Source organism: Rhynchophorus ferrugineus, unplaced genomic scaffold, assembly GCF_030347505.1.
Source record: "Rhynchophorus ferrugineus isolate W39M unplaced genomic scaffold, kcgeb_rfMv2 rfM6, whole genome shotgun sequence".
Lineage (NCBI taxonomy): Eukaryota > Metazoa > Arthropoda > Insecta > Coleoptera > Curculionidae > Rhynchophorus > Rhynchophorus ferrugineus.
The window spans coordinates 33,013,811-33,025,901 of NW_027472585.1; the positions used below are offsets into that span (position 1 = coordinate 33,013,811).

General features: G+C 32.8%; 2 protein-coding genes across 6 annotated transcripts in view; one reads left to right on the top strand and one right to left on the bottom strand.

Moving 5' to 3' along the window:
- LOC143198089 (uncharacterized) overlaps positions 1 to 12,091 on the top strand; it is a 254,549-nt gene that overhangs the window by 177,625 nt on the left and 64,833 nt on the right. For all 5 annotated transcript variants that reach the window (XM_076407049.1, XM_076407054.1, XM_076407053.1 and 2 more), the window contains exon 2: positions 1,121 to 1,181. In XM_076407049.1, the coding sequence (XP_076263164.1) occupies positions 1,121 to 1,181 (61 nt within the window). The remainder of the gene's footprint in view (positions 1 to 1,120; positions 1,182 to 12,091) is intronic.
- The window catches only part of Cyp4h10 (cytochrome P450 monooxygenase CYP4H10), a 30,505-nt gene continuing 22,961 nt past the window's right edge, over positions 4,548 to 12,091 (bottom strand). The window contains exon 8 of the mRNA XM_076407078.1: positions 4,548 to 4,797. Within this exon, the coding sequence (XP_076263193.1) occupies positions 4,640 to 4,797 (158 nt within the window). The 3' untranslated portion in view covers positions 4,548 to 4,639. The remainder of the gene's footprint in view (positions 4,798 to 12,091) is intronic.

Genomic DNA, 12,091 nt, shown 5'->3' on the forward strand with positions numbered 1-12,091 from the left:
CTGCTGCTTACTTTCGGGCTCATACGAATATATCCATGATTTTATAAACGTCTTTCGAAGGACCGCGATTGAATTTCTTAAGCATTTCTTTGCACCAATCGACATGAGCCTTTTTTGAGCGATTGTCAAATTGTGTGGTATCCAACGCGAACATAACTTTCTCACAGCTTTTAGTGTAAAAAATGTAAAGTGTTCATGTAAAATCGCATATATGCTGGTAGAACTAATGCTTAGGGATGCCTTAATTTCACAATAGGTGACATGACGATCCTGCGTGATCATTTCGCACGCATCATCGATGTTTTCTGGCACAACAGCCGATTTTGGACCACCTTCACGAAACTTGTCGGACAGCGAACTACTACCACGACTGAATTCACTAAACCAGCGATACACGGTAATTTTTTATGGAGCTTTATCGCCAAATTAAGTTGATTGATACACTCTTGTTGTGATGATCCACGTCGAAAATCGTAAAAAATCATCGTACGAAAATATTCACGATTCAGTTCCATTTTTTGCCGAGACGAAACTTTCAACTAAAGATAAAATAAGCAAATAGCGTCCGTGCGACAAAATGTTCTGAGTACGTATATCGTCAAAAATGTCAAACTTTACGATGGAGCCGTCAGATGGTCTCACATGACAACAGTATTGCCAATTCCCGAAATATAAATAGTGACCCTCGTATAAGTCAACATTTAATCTCATTCCAATTTTTAATTTGTTAATAACAATTTATCAACTGGAAAAAAACTCAAAAAGAAAAACAAAAAATGTGGAAAGGGCACCAAAGAAGTAGAGGAGCGTTGAAATAAGTGCATCACTTTTAAATGAGAGTTAGTTTATGATTGAAAGCGAATTCAAAAAATGGTGTTCTTAATTATATCAGAAACCTATTGATTATACTAATATTTGCAATTTTTTTAAATCAAGATATTAATAGTTGTGGCTTCATTCGCATTCCAATACCCAAATATTACTATGATTTGTTGTTCGATCTAAGACCACGTAAAATTAATAAGTAGGCATTCTGAAGGCATTTAAGTTCATTATTAATGGTCATATATTACGAATTAGTAAAACGTCACAAACTCTAATTCGTTTGTATTTGTTGCAGGGAGAAAATGGCATCTCTATTGACTTCGAGGGCAGAAACGTCACGTATATTCCAATCAATGGTAAGTACGTCCGTATCAGTTATTCAACGTTCTTTTCACCAACTGGAGCCAATTAGCAAAACCCCATAGAGAAAAACCGGTTCGGGAAATTGATTTTCCAACGTGTAAATTGACTTTCAGCTCGGGGGCATATTTTCCTGCAAATTGCATCACTCCCATTTTCCCACTTCGGCTTTTCGTAAAAGCATAAATAGCCTGCGAGTTCAGAACTATAGAGTGCTGCAACAAATTATATTATATCAAGTAAACATATGTGTTCAAAAATTATTTATAATGCAATAGCAAGAATGTGTGTGTATTTACATCACTATTTTTACAATAACTTCGGTTTTAAATAACATTATGACTTATAAGGCTTTTCAATACGATGTTAGAAAACTAATAATATTTTGAACCACGTCCTACAGTTTCAATGAAGTAGGCGTATTAAGTTTTTATTTAATGAACATCCTTAATTATTTGAAATGTTTAGCCGAATTAATCCGACTAGTTATCTCTAGACGTATGGCATCGATGGTATTCGGACGAATTACAGAAACTAACAAACTTGATTCCCAAAACGGAAGGTGAAATTCCGCAGGGCGAGTTTTCCTCGAACTTAGAACTGCTTAACCATTTCGGGCCATTTTCCATTTCTCCGACACACTGGGCGATACGATGTTATCCCCAGTAGCTTATTTAATTCCGCTACTTTTATGTGATACGTTTGATAGAAAATCGATAGGAAAAACGAGAGATTGCGGTAAAAAGTCGCAATCTTCTACGTATAAGTAAAGTTTTCTATATATAATAGATGATATAGGATCATTTTTAGTTGTTATATCAGTTAATTAGTTGTTATAAATTACATATGTAATGATATGTTTTTTGTTAACCTATTATTATAGATATTACTGTGAAAATTCTATAGTAACGGTTTTATCTTTAATATTTGTTTTTGTAAAATGTAAAGTATATAATAGGATATACAAAGATACGAAAAAAAAACAGGAAAAGCTTGAAAAAATACATTAAAAATTTAGGAGGCACTATACCAGATATCTCTAGGCTTAAGTATGCAATGTTATGATCAAGCTTCAAAACTATACATGTAATATTTGCGAAAGTAATGCCGTAATAGATTTATACATGTTAATTTTGTCTTATGAAAATGTTGAACTTCTTGTTTAATCAAAAGAAAAATCCGCTGAAAGTCATTGTTTATTGATAGAAACTTACGACGAGCGTGCTTTAAACTTCAAAACATGTGAGACGTGGTTTCGAAATTTCAGAACAAAGAACGTTCTGGTAGACCGAAAATGTTTGAAGATGCGAAACTGGAAGAATTATTGGATGAAGATCCAACCCAAATCAAAAACAATTGGCAGAAGCGTTAAATGTGACCCAAGAAACAATTAGCGACCGATTACGAGCGATGGGGAAATCCAAGAGATCGGAAGATGGGTGTCACATCAAACGAACGACAGGTAAATGAAAAATCGAAAAATCGTGTGTGAAATGCTGCTTCAAAAGTAATGGAAGTCATTTCTGTATCGAATGCTGTATTTCTTCATAGTGACGGGTAATGAAAAGTGGTTTTATTTTGAAAACCCTAACCGCAAAAAATCATGGTTATCGATTGACTCCAAGGCCAAATCATTTTGGTCGCTAGGCGATTCTATGTTTGGTGTAACCAAAGTGGCGTGGAAAAACGCCCAGAATGGGCCCGAATATACGATAAACTAAATATAAATAAGACCGGTCAAGGAAGCGTTGAAAGCAGTTGGAAGGGACATTTTATCGTACCGGTCGTACTCTCCAGACCTTGCTCCGTTTGACTATCAACTTTTCGTATCAATGAACTACGCACTAGCAGAGCAGCACTGCGCCAATTTCGAAGAAGTTAGAAAATGGTCCGATGAATGGTTTTGTTCAAACACACAAACAGACAAATGATTTTCCGGTACACCTGGTAGTGTGCGATTACTAACGATTACTTACTAAGTGAAATACGTAAAAAAAACACATATCAACCACAATTGCGCAGAAAATTGTAAAAAAATATGAGAAAATTGAAAAATGAGAAATGAACTAACGACTTCAGGCATACTTCTTTTTTAAATTTGAAGTCAACTGAGACAAGAGAATATTTACTATGGAAAACAATAAGAAAATTCCAACATTATAATCCATCAGTCTAATATAATGGCCATAACTGAGTTAGGGACAGTAAAGAACAAGCTGATGTTTTCTCTAATCCTTTAAAAAATGTATCCTTCCACTCTCTAAATTCCTCATTTCTATTGAATCTGTCCCATAAAACACTACTGTGAATGAATTTGAACAAATAGTAAAGAGGTAAAAAAATCCTGAATATAATGTCATAACTGGAAAACGGTTGCAAGTACTATAGATATTAAGTAAAATGTATTAGTAACGGTTACACTGCTTTTGGTGCCGCAGGACTTTTTTGTGCGAATATTCTTCACTAAATCTTGCTACAGTCAGTGATCAGCCACAATAATCACAGCCTCAGATCATTACCTAGAACCCATAACGAGTACAATACAAAGCGTTAGTGTTACGTACTTTGAAAGAATATTAGTACAGTAAATAACAGTAAAGCGCGTAGACTAAATCGTTACCTAAAATTTGATATGACTAATAAACATATACAACGGCTTCAAGTTTTCCAAAATAAGCTCCTCAGGAGAATATTAAACGCTCCATGATTTGTCAGAAATAATCAAATTCCTAGGGAAACTGACACTCCAGAAATCAAGCACTTCATATCTCAATAATTCCACAAACAACAACTCAGCTCAAGTTCTTCTGAAAACGCGCTTGTTCGCGAGCTGGTCGACATGCTGGGAGCTTAGCACCGCGTCACCGCCAAGCTCCCCCCTTTTCCAGGCTGAAACGACCTCATCAGTCGTTACAGTCATAACTTTTGCCCCCATACAACAGTATCCAGTTGTGTGTTAACTCAGGTTCGCGAATCAATAGAATCGCCAGGCCCTCGTACCCTATAACGGCTGCCCGATCAGCGGGTGCCATATCACCAAATTTAATGCAGTAGCAGTAGCGATCCACAGGGGTCAACTGTGAGGCGGTTTCGGTTTAGTGTATTGGTAAGCCCAGAGGCAGTCCCACTTAACCCGGTCCAACTTGTCACTCCAGGGCAAGTCTCCGCGACCAGGTATGCGTCATGCATTGCACCGCCTGGTTTTTAGGCCAGAACAGAAAAAAGCATATACACTTAAGATCATAACCTAGAATAAGATATTTTAGATAGACCCAATTATTATAATAGACACTTATTATCCATTGGGGGCAAATTGTTGAAACACTAACAGTAATAAAACATAAATAAATAAAACTACAAACTTTAAAAGTACAAATAATTGAATTTATGTATATTTATTTTCATTATATAATCAAACTTAACTATCCTTTCAGTATTATTTAATTAAAAATTATTAGTTTCTTAAAGCTACTTTCATCTTATATCCGTTCATTGACTTTAAAACTGAACAGGTGCCGACTTGAATTTGGAAATCAGGGTCCTCTATCAATCGATACTTCAGTAGGAATTTGGCTACGCAAGCCTTCAAGCTGTACAAGGCATACCTCTGTCCTGAAACAAATTTAATTTTATAATTTTGTAGAAGCAATGTCCGGATTTTTTTTGCCCAAAAACAAACAATATATTTAAAATACAATACATTAAAGTGGTATATCTTGTCTATATTAATGTTACTAATAGTCACAAGAAGAAATAACGTAATATATGATAGTTACAGTAAAATATTCCATCCAGCATTTTCAACACTTTAACTGGCGTAAAAACTATTTTGATTGCAATCTTATTGAAATTTTACAGAAAAAATTCTCATTAACGGACTACTGAAACATATTCCATTAATGAGACAGAATAGGTTTCCGGTAAAATAGCTGCAGGTTCAGAAACCCGCACAAGAAAATATTCAGCGATTAATTCCATAATCTTCATTGCTAATTCATATTACCACCGGGAAATATAACTATAATCTCTAATTGTTCATGCAGAATTTTTTTTATAGCATTTGATATTGTTGATTGTCTTGAATCAATCCATGATTTTCAGTAGGTCAGATTCAGGTTCATATTTTTCTCTGTCTGTGGTTTATGGTACCGAAAATTCACGACCCACTCTGATTCATCGATATTTTTGGCCGATATTTTTTGATCGAACTTTTTTCAAAAAATCATTAACGATATTTCACTAATTCAAACATTAAAAAACCTGTTAATTATTTTTTCTTAACTTTTAAGTAGGTACTTAATTTTATAGGTTTGTAACAAATTAATCCTGTTACATGACAGTGTCCCTTCGAATGTAGCCTCAAAGACTAAAACGTATATATGCTAAACTGAGTATAAGACGCTCTGACAGAACAACAGTTTGGTTATTTTGTAAAATATCAAAAAATGTATCGATTCTTGGGTTGCCTCTATAGAAGGCGTATTTTATCGACTCGGGCATTATATTACGGAATAAATAAAAATAAACTAAGATACCAAATAATCTAAAATTTGATAAATAAAGAACTTTTCATTTAAATTTAATTTGTAGCAGGCAAATTTAATCTAAAACACATTTCACACCTGTAATAAAATCGTAAAAAGTCTCAATATATATAGTCATCCTACGTTGTAGATAAACATACCCTATATTCAGATAACCCCTCCTTTTTTATTCACTTAATTAATATTATCTTATAAAATCTCATTATCATTATGTCTGTTTGCTGTACGAAAATTTTAATTAAACCCATAAATATGATTGGTTTAATTTAAGACGAATTTCGTTTTTTTTTCCTTGTCCCTTCTAAGGGCGGCGGGCAAAGGATTTAATGTTTTATCGTTGGGTCGTCTCGAACAGAAGATTCTTGTTATCTGATACGGAGGCTTTGGGGTGCTTTCTGGCGAGGGATATTTTGATTAAAATAATGAAATATATAAAAAGGCAGGTGATATTTTTTAATATAATTAACTCAACATCGCACGTAAATATCTTTAGAAAAGTTCCCTCTCTCTCTCTCGTTCTCTCAACCGTTCCTTTCTCCGATATTTTAATCCACTAGAATACATAGCAGCCTATATCAATAATTATCAACTCCCGCAAGCAGGGGATGCTAAATATCTATATATGTATTCACCTAGATCAACGCCAAACTTGGAAAAAGCACATATTCGCCAAACGTAAACTTCGACTTAAACTCTACAAATTGTATTGTAAGTTATCATTGGACAACGAGATATTTGGTCATATAGGAAGCAGGAAGGCTATAGGAAGCGCTAGCAAGTCTAATATATCAAACATACAACGGTTCCAATATAAAGTATTGAAACACCATCTGATCTGATTATTGAACATATATCGAGACCACTTATTGAAGTGATTTTCTACATGCCATGTATATATAATATAAACATAACAAGTATTTATTGCCCTCTGAGCAGATTGTCGAACTACTAAGAGTAATAAAAAAAGATGTAGAGAGTGTGCTTTTATTAATTTTCGTTTTATTTTTGACTGTATACTAGTCTTCACTTGGAAAGTTGGAAGATGAACATGTTCCCTTGATTAATTAATTAAGTTTTTAATTCAGACATAATGGAAATATACAAAATGTCGGATTTGCTGTTGTATATGTCAACGATTTCCTGTTAGAGTAAGTACAGGTGTTGTACAGGCACAAGTACACATAATTGAGATTTGTAGCATTGAAGAAGAAAGTGACATCTACTGCTGAAGTAGTAAGCTGAATCTTGCGACATCAAGAGCAGCGTATTAACAATCTCGCTGAGCGTTGACATGTTCTTCTACGCCGCGTAAAATTTATATGACTGAATTTTGTTTGATTGGCTTTTATACGCCATCTTTTCAGCCGCATTTGATTTAGGTGTGTTTGTAGGTTCATTGATACTATGTCTGGATCTGCATGAGAGGCTAAAACTGCCGTGCCGTGTGCACATGTCTTGCACAGTTGTTATGTTTGTTGTAGGTAGATCGGCTGTGTATAAAAGATACTGACTATGGTACTGGCTTTTCTACATCTAACACGTTCTTAAATCTTGCCCGCTTTTCTTTGCTTGTTTCTTCACGAACTCTTTTTATAAGAATAAAAATTGATATTTGATTCCTAAGTACAAAATATATATCGCATTTATTCTTGTTATTTATAATTCTATTCAGCGACACAGGTTATCACAAACATTCGTGTAGAATATTTCAGAAGAAAGAGTGATCATTGGCTCAATTGAAATGGCAACATCTATGACAAAAGCAGCTAAACTATTTAAAGCATCACATTTGGTACTGTAATTGTACAATTTGGATTATACACAATAGGTTGTAAGCATAATTGACGAAGAAGAATAGTGAACGAAACCCAAAATTATATGACCATCGAAAGCAGATGAAAGCTAAAAAGTTTATGACAAAAGAACATTCAAATATTGTATGGATATCAACAAAACAAAAATAATTCCACAGATAAATAAATATTCTAAAATTCATGGAAGTGATGCCCTAAATCATAAAACTTCAATAGTTAATAATTGGGAAATTGAGTTATGATATGATGAATCTGACGTTCTTCGTACATTGATTTTTACAAAATGCTGAATAGAGACATACTTCACTCTTCAAGAGCCAGTATTCTTCAGTCACACAATGCTGTAATCCCCAGTGTGCCGAATTGTTATAAATGAGTATCTATGTATCTTTTATAATGAATTTATTATGCTATCAAATATATTCATAACCAAAAGGATTGACCCCTGGGTTGAGGAACATCAAAACATTCTTGATGTACATTTATTATTAATAATTTTAAACTTAAATTTATTTGAAGCAAAATTTCATCAAGCACTATGAAAGCCTCGAGAAACCGCCAACAAATATCGTGCTAGAGGTAAACCTGGTAAAAAATTAAACTGAACACTGAAGAATCAAGTCGAAAATGATGTTGACAGTTTATTTAATTAACCTATCATTAACTCATTATGTATTATTCTGGATCAAAGTGTCAGTTTCATTGTTTCATTGTGACTTTGCCATTATTCTCTTTTTGTTAACTAAATTTCCTAAATACTGATCTACTTATTCCCTATAAACCCACTTAGGATAAGTTAATTGAATATATTAAAATAATTTTAAAAGAGTGTATACAAGGGAGATTGCTTTCAATGACCCGAAATCAATTTAGCAAAATAAATAGCCCCTTTTATACCGTACACTTCCTATATAAAATCTATTTTTGCTGTAAGTTGGTAGCAATATGTTTAGTTAGCATGTGAATACTGAGCACAATCAATCACTGAACGTATTAACATTTTCTGTATTTATTTATATTTATAACATATATTCAAATCCTGAAACATAGACGAAACAAAGACAGAAAATGATTAATAATTAAGTTTCACCGGCTATATTCAACATTATCTTCCCTTTTCATGCATTCTAAACGAGGTAAAAAAATAAACAATAGCTTTATTGTCGTTTTGTTCTAATGGGCAGACCCAAAACGGTTTTTGAAACACGAAATACGTGTGAAATAAAAAAATACGAAGTTGCCTGCCCACGCAAAATTGCATGTCTCATTGGAAATTGAATCTAATATTTAAGAGGCAAATAAAGGAAATGGCGTTTTGGTTCATCGATTTGAAGAAGGAGGGAGATGGAGAGTGAGTTTGAAGAAAAACAAAACTACCAAAGGAGTGTCAGGGCAAAGCCCTAAATTAACTAAATAATAATTAAAATATATATTCGTTCGATAGTGTATTTTGATATAGTCGTTTAATTAAGTGTAATAGTGTGTTAGTAGTTCCAATTCATCGGTTGTAGATTGTTGGAGAAACACTTACAATAACATAGTTACTAGTTTTATTGCCCAAAACCCTATTGTAGCCACAGTTGGCGAGCAAATAAAATAAATACATTACACATAAATTTCGTAGCCAAATACCTCGGAATATATCTCGAAAGTAAATTAAACTGGAAACATCATGTTAGACAAAAATCAGTGCAGATTAGACTCAAAGTCAAGCAACTATACTAGTTGGAAGATACTCTGAACTTGACCTAAAATCAAAGAGATTGGTATATCAGTGAATCATAAAGGCAATTTGAACGTATGGGGTGCAAATATGAGGTTGCACTAGACATAAAACCAACTATTAATTATCTAACGTACCCAAAACAAAGTTCTACGATTAATTACCAATGCTTATTGCTACTTAACCAAGAAAAGCTGCACGATGACCTCGAAATCAAATGAACACACGAAGTGATCCAAGATTTCGCTTTAAAACACGAAATAAGGTTGCTAAATCACAGCAACGTGGAAGCAATACAGCTACTGGACAACACGCAGGAAGTCAGGAGATTGAAGCGAACCAAATTTAATTTTGGAAATACATACTGATATATTAATCCCGTACTCGCCTTGCTTGTGTATTAATGCAACTACAACAGAACAGTAGTAATAAATTAATGTATAAATTAAGGTTGTACTAAGCATATCTAATGTAAGATGTAATTAATCAAGAAAATGTAATAAGTATTTTTCTGCAAAGTGATTTAGAAATCGAAACTATGAAAAAACTTGCCCAGGGTCATGAACAAAATCTTCTTCACCACCTTTCCCACCTTTCGGCTTATATGCCTGGATCTTACACGATGAGACTCAAGCAGACTAAGCCTTTTGAGCACGAGTCCTGAGTGTTAGTAAAAATTATAGGTTAATATAAGAGTAAATATCACTAACATCCGTAATTAAACCATAGCTAACTTTAAGTTGCCATGGAGATCTGTATTTCTAATAAAAAACACATATTATTTACCACTTATTTGTATTGGAGCTTCCAATAGACCACCAAAGTTGGATACTGCACCATTTGGATACTATGTTGTGTATTGATAACTCAGAACTATATGTTATAAACTAATAGTCAATATATTGTTCTGAATTTTATTTTAAATTGCCCTTCTGCCTTTCCTATCTTTACTTGGTTTCCACCAATTCATTTCTATCAAAAGTCTTTCGACATAATCCATTTGTAATAGTATAATTAAATATAATAAAGTAATCAACAAATAATCAAGTACCGAAAATACTTGTCAATCCAAAAACGTTTCTGTAGCTATTGCTTTTTGAATTGCTTGAAAGAACTATTCCAAAAACAGTAATAATTGTAAATTAAGATTTTCTAGTGCAAATAAATTGTAAACTATCAGTATAAACTATCAGCCCAGTATATTCAGAATATTGAAAATAGATTGTCATAAAATCATGTGATGATCAATCGTAAAGAACAATATTCCTGTTTTAAGTTAATAAGTATTACTTATATATCGTATAATTATATGAAAAACTACAAATAAAATATTACTGGTAATAAATTATAAATTAAAACTTTATATAAATGACCATGAAATCATAATTTGAGTAAATACTCAACAATTAGGAATAAAATATTAAATTAGTAGGTAACGAGATTCTATTGTTTTTAACCGGATTTACAGGGATTACAGGATTTTTTAAAATTTTTATCACAAACGATAATTAAAGCGAAATCAAACTAGTTCGTCTGTTTTGATTTGCTTTTTTATTCAAATAGTCTTGTGACTTTTACCGAGTACGAGTACAATACCGTGTTCTTTTTAGGAAGTTTGAGTTATACGTCATAGATAAAACGAAAACTTTGTTTAGTTTTACGTTAACTAATGGCACAGCAAATAGTAATGAATATTCTGTTATTTATTTATAAATTACAGTTAAGTACTATTCTCTCGGTTACGCCAATTATCTAATTTTCATGAATTAATATGTAATCCATAGTTCAATAAACACAAGGCTTTGATAGGATTTGAATCTGAATTGTCTTAAATATTTTACGCACTTTTGTTTTCTCTAAAAAATACACTTATTATTATTTCTTATACATTTGGGGTTAATAGGTTCAAATTACGTCATTCAACTAATAAAATCAATTATATGTATATTATATAGTTATATATATTATATCATAAAATCAATTAATACCAACAGATTGATTTTTCCCACTTTTCTTGGGCGACTTCTGAAAACCATCTCGAACAAATATCTCGACTTTTGAGTCGATCAAAGCTAACATTTTGCCTTTGAATCAGCTGCTCACAAATGACAAATTGCTTTTTGATGTCTATATCGCTTTATATCTATATGAAAAGCAGATTTAGATCGTTAGAAAACTACTTATTCTGTAAATTAAAGACTCAAGAAGCTCTTTTACATTTAATTCGAATGCTTATCGAGTAATGCGAAATGACAATATCAATTTTTTATCTATTTTCAGCTATCTAGAGCAGGGTTTTCTTCACCATTAGCTTCACAATCTTTAAAGGTTGAAATAATTCCCAATATTAGTAAGGTTAACAGGTCACCACTCCCACTTAAACAATAAGAGCAAAGTGATAGTATACAAAGCCATCATTAAGCCAATCTGGACATTCAACTGTGGGGTACAGCAAGCAACAGCATTATGTATTATTTATAACAGTATTATATGAAATATTATAAAGATTCCAGAGCAAAGCGTTAAGGAATATCCTCAATATTCCTCAAAATATGAGCAATAGGTTTCAATATGAAAACAGTGAAGCAGGAAAAAGTCAGCATAGCATAAACTATCAGAGTCATTAAAAAATATAACAAACAGTTTAGAAGTTGGACAACACAGAGGGTTAATATTTGGAAACAGATTGCCATGGCGTAGAATACAGAAAGAAAAATATAAGTAAAAGATTAGGAGCAACGTTGCCGTACAATTTTTCAATCATTCAGTGGGACTCCTGCTATTGACTAGCACATGTACAAGTTTAATATACTGTACACAATAAA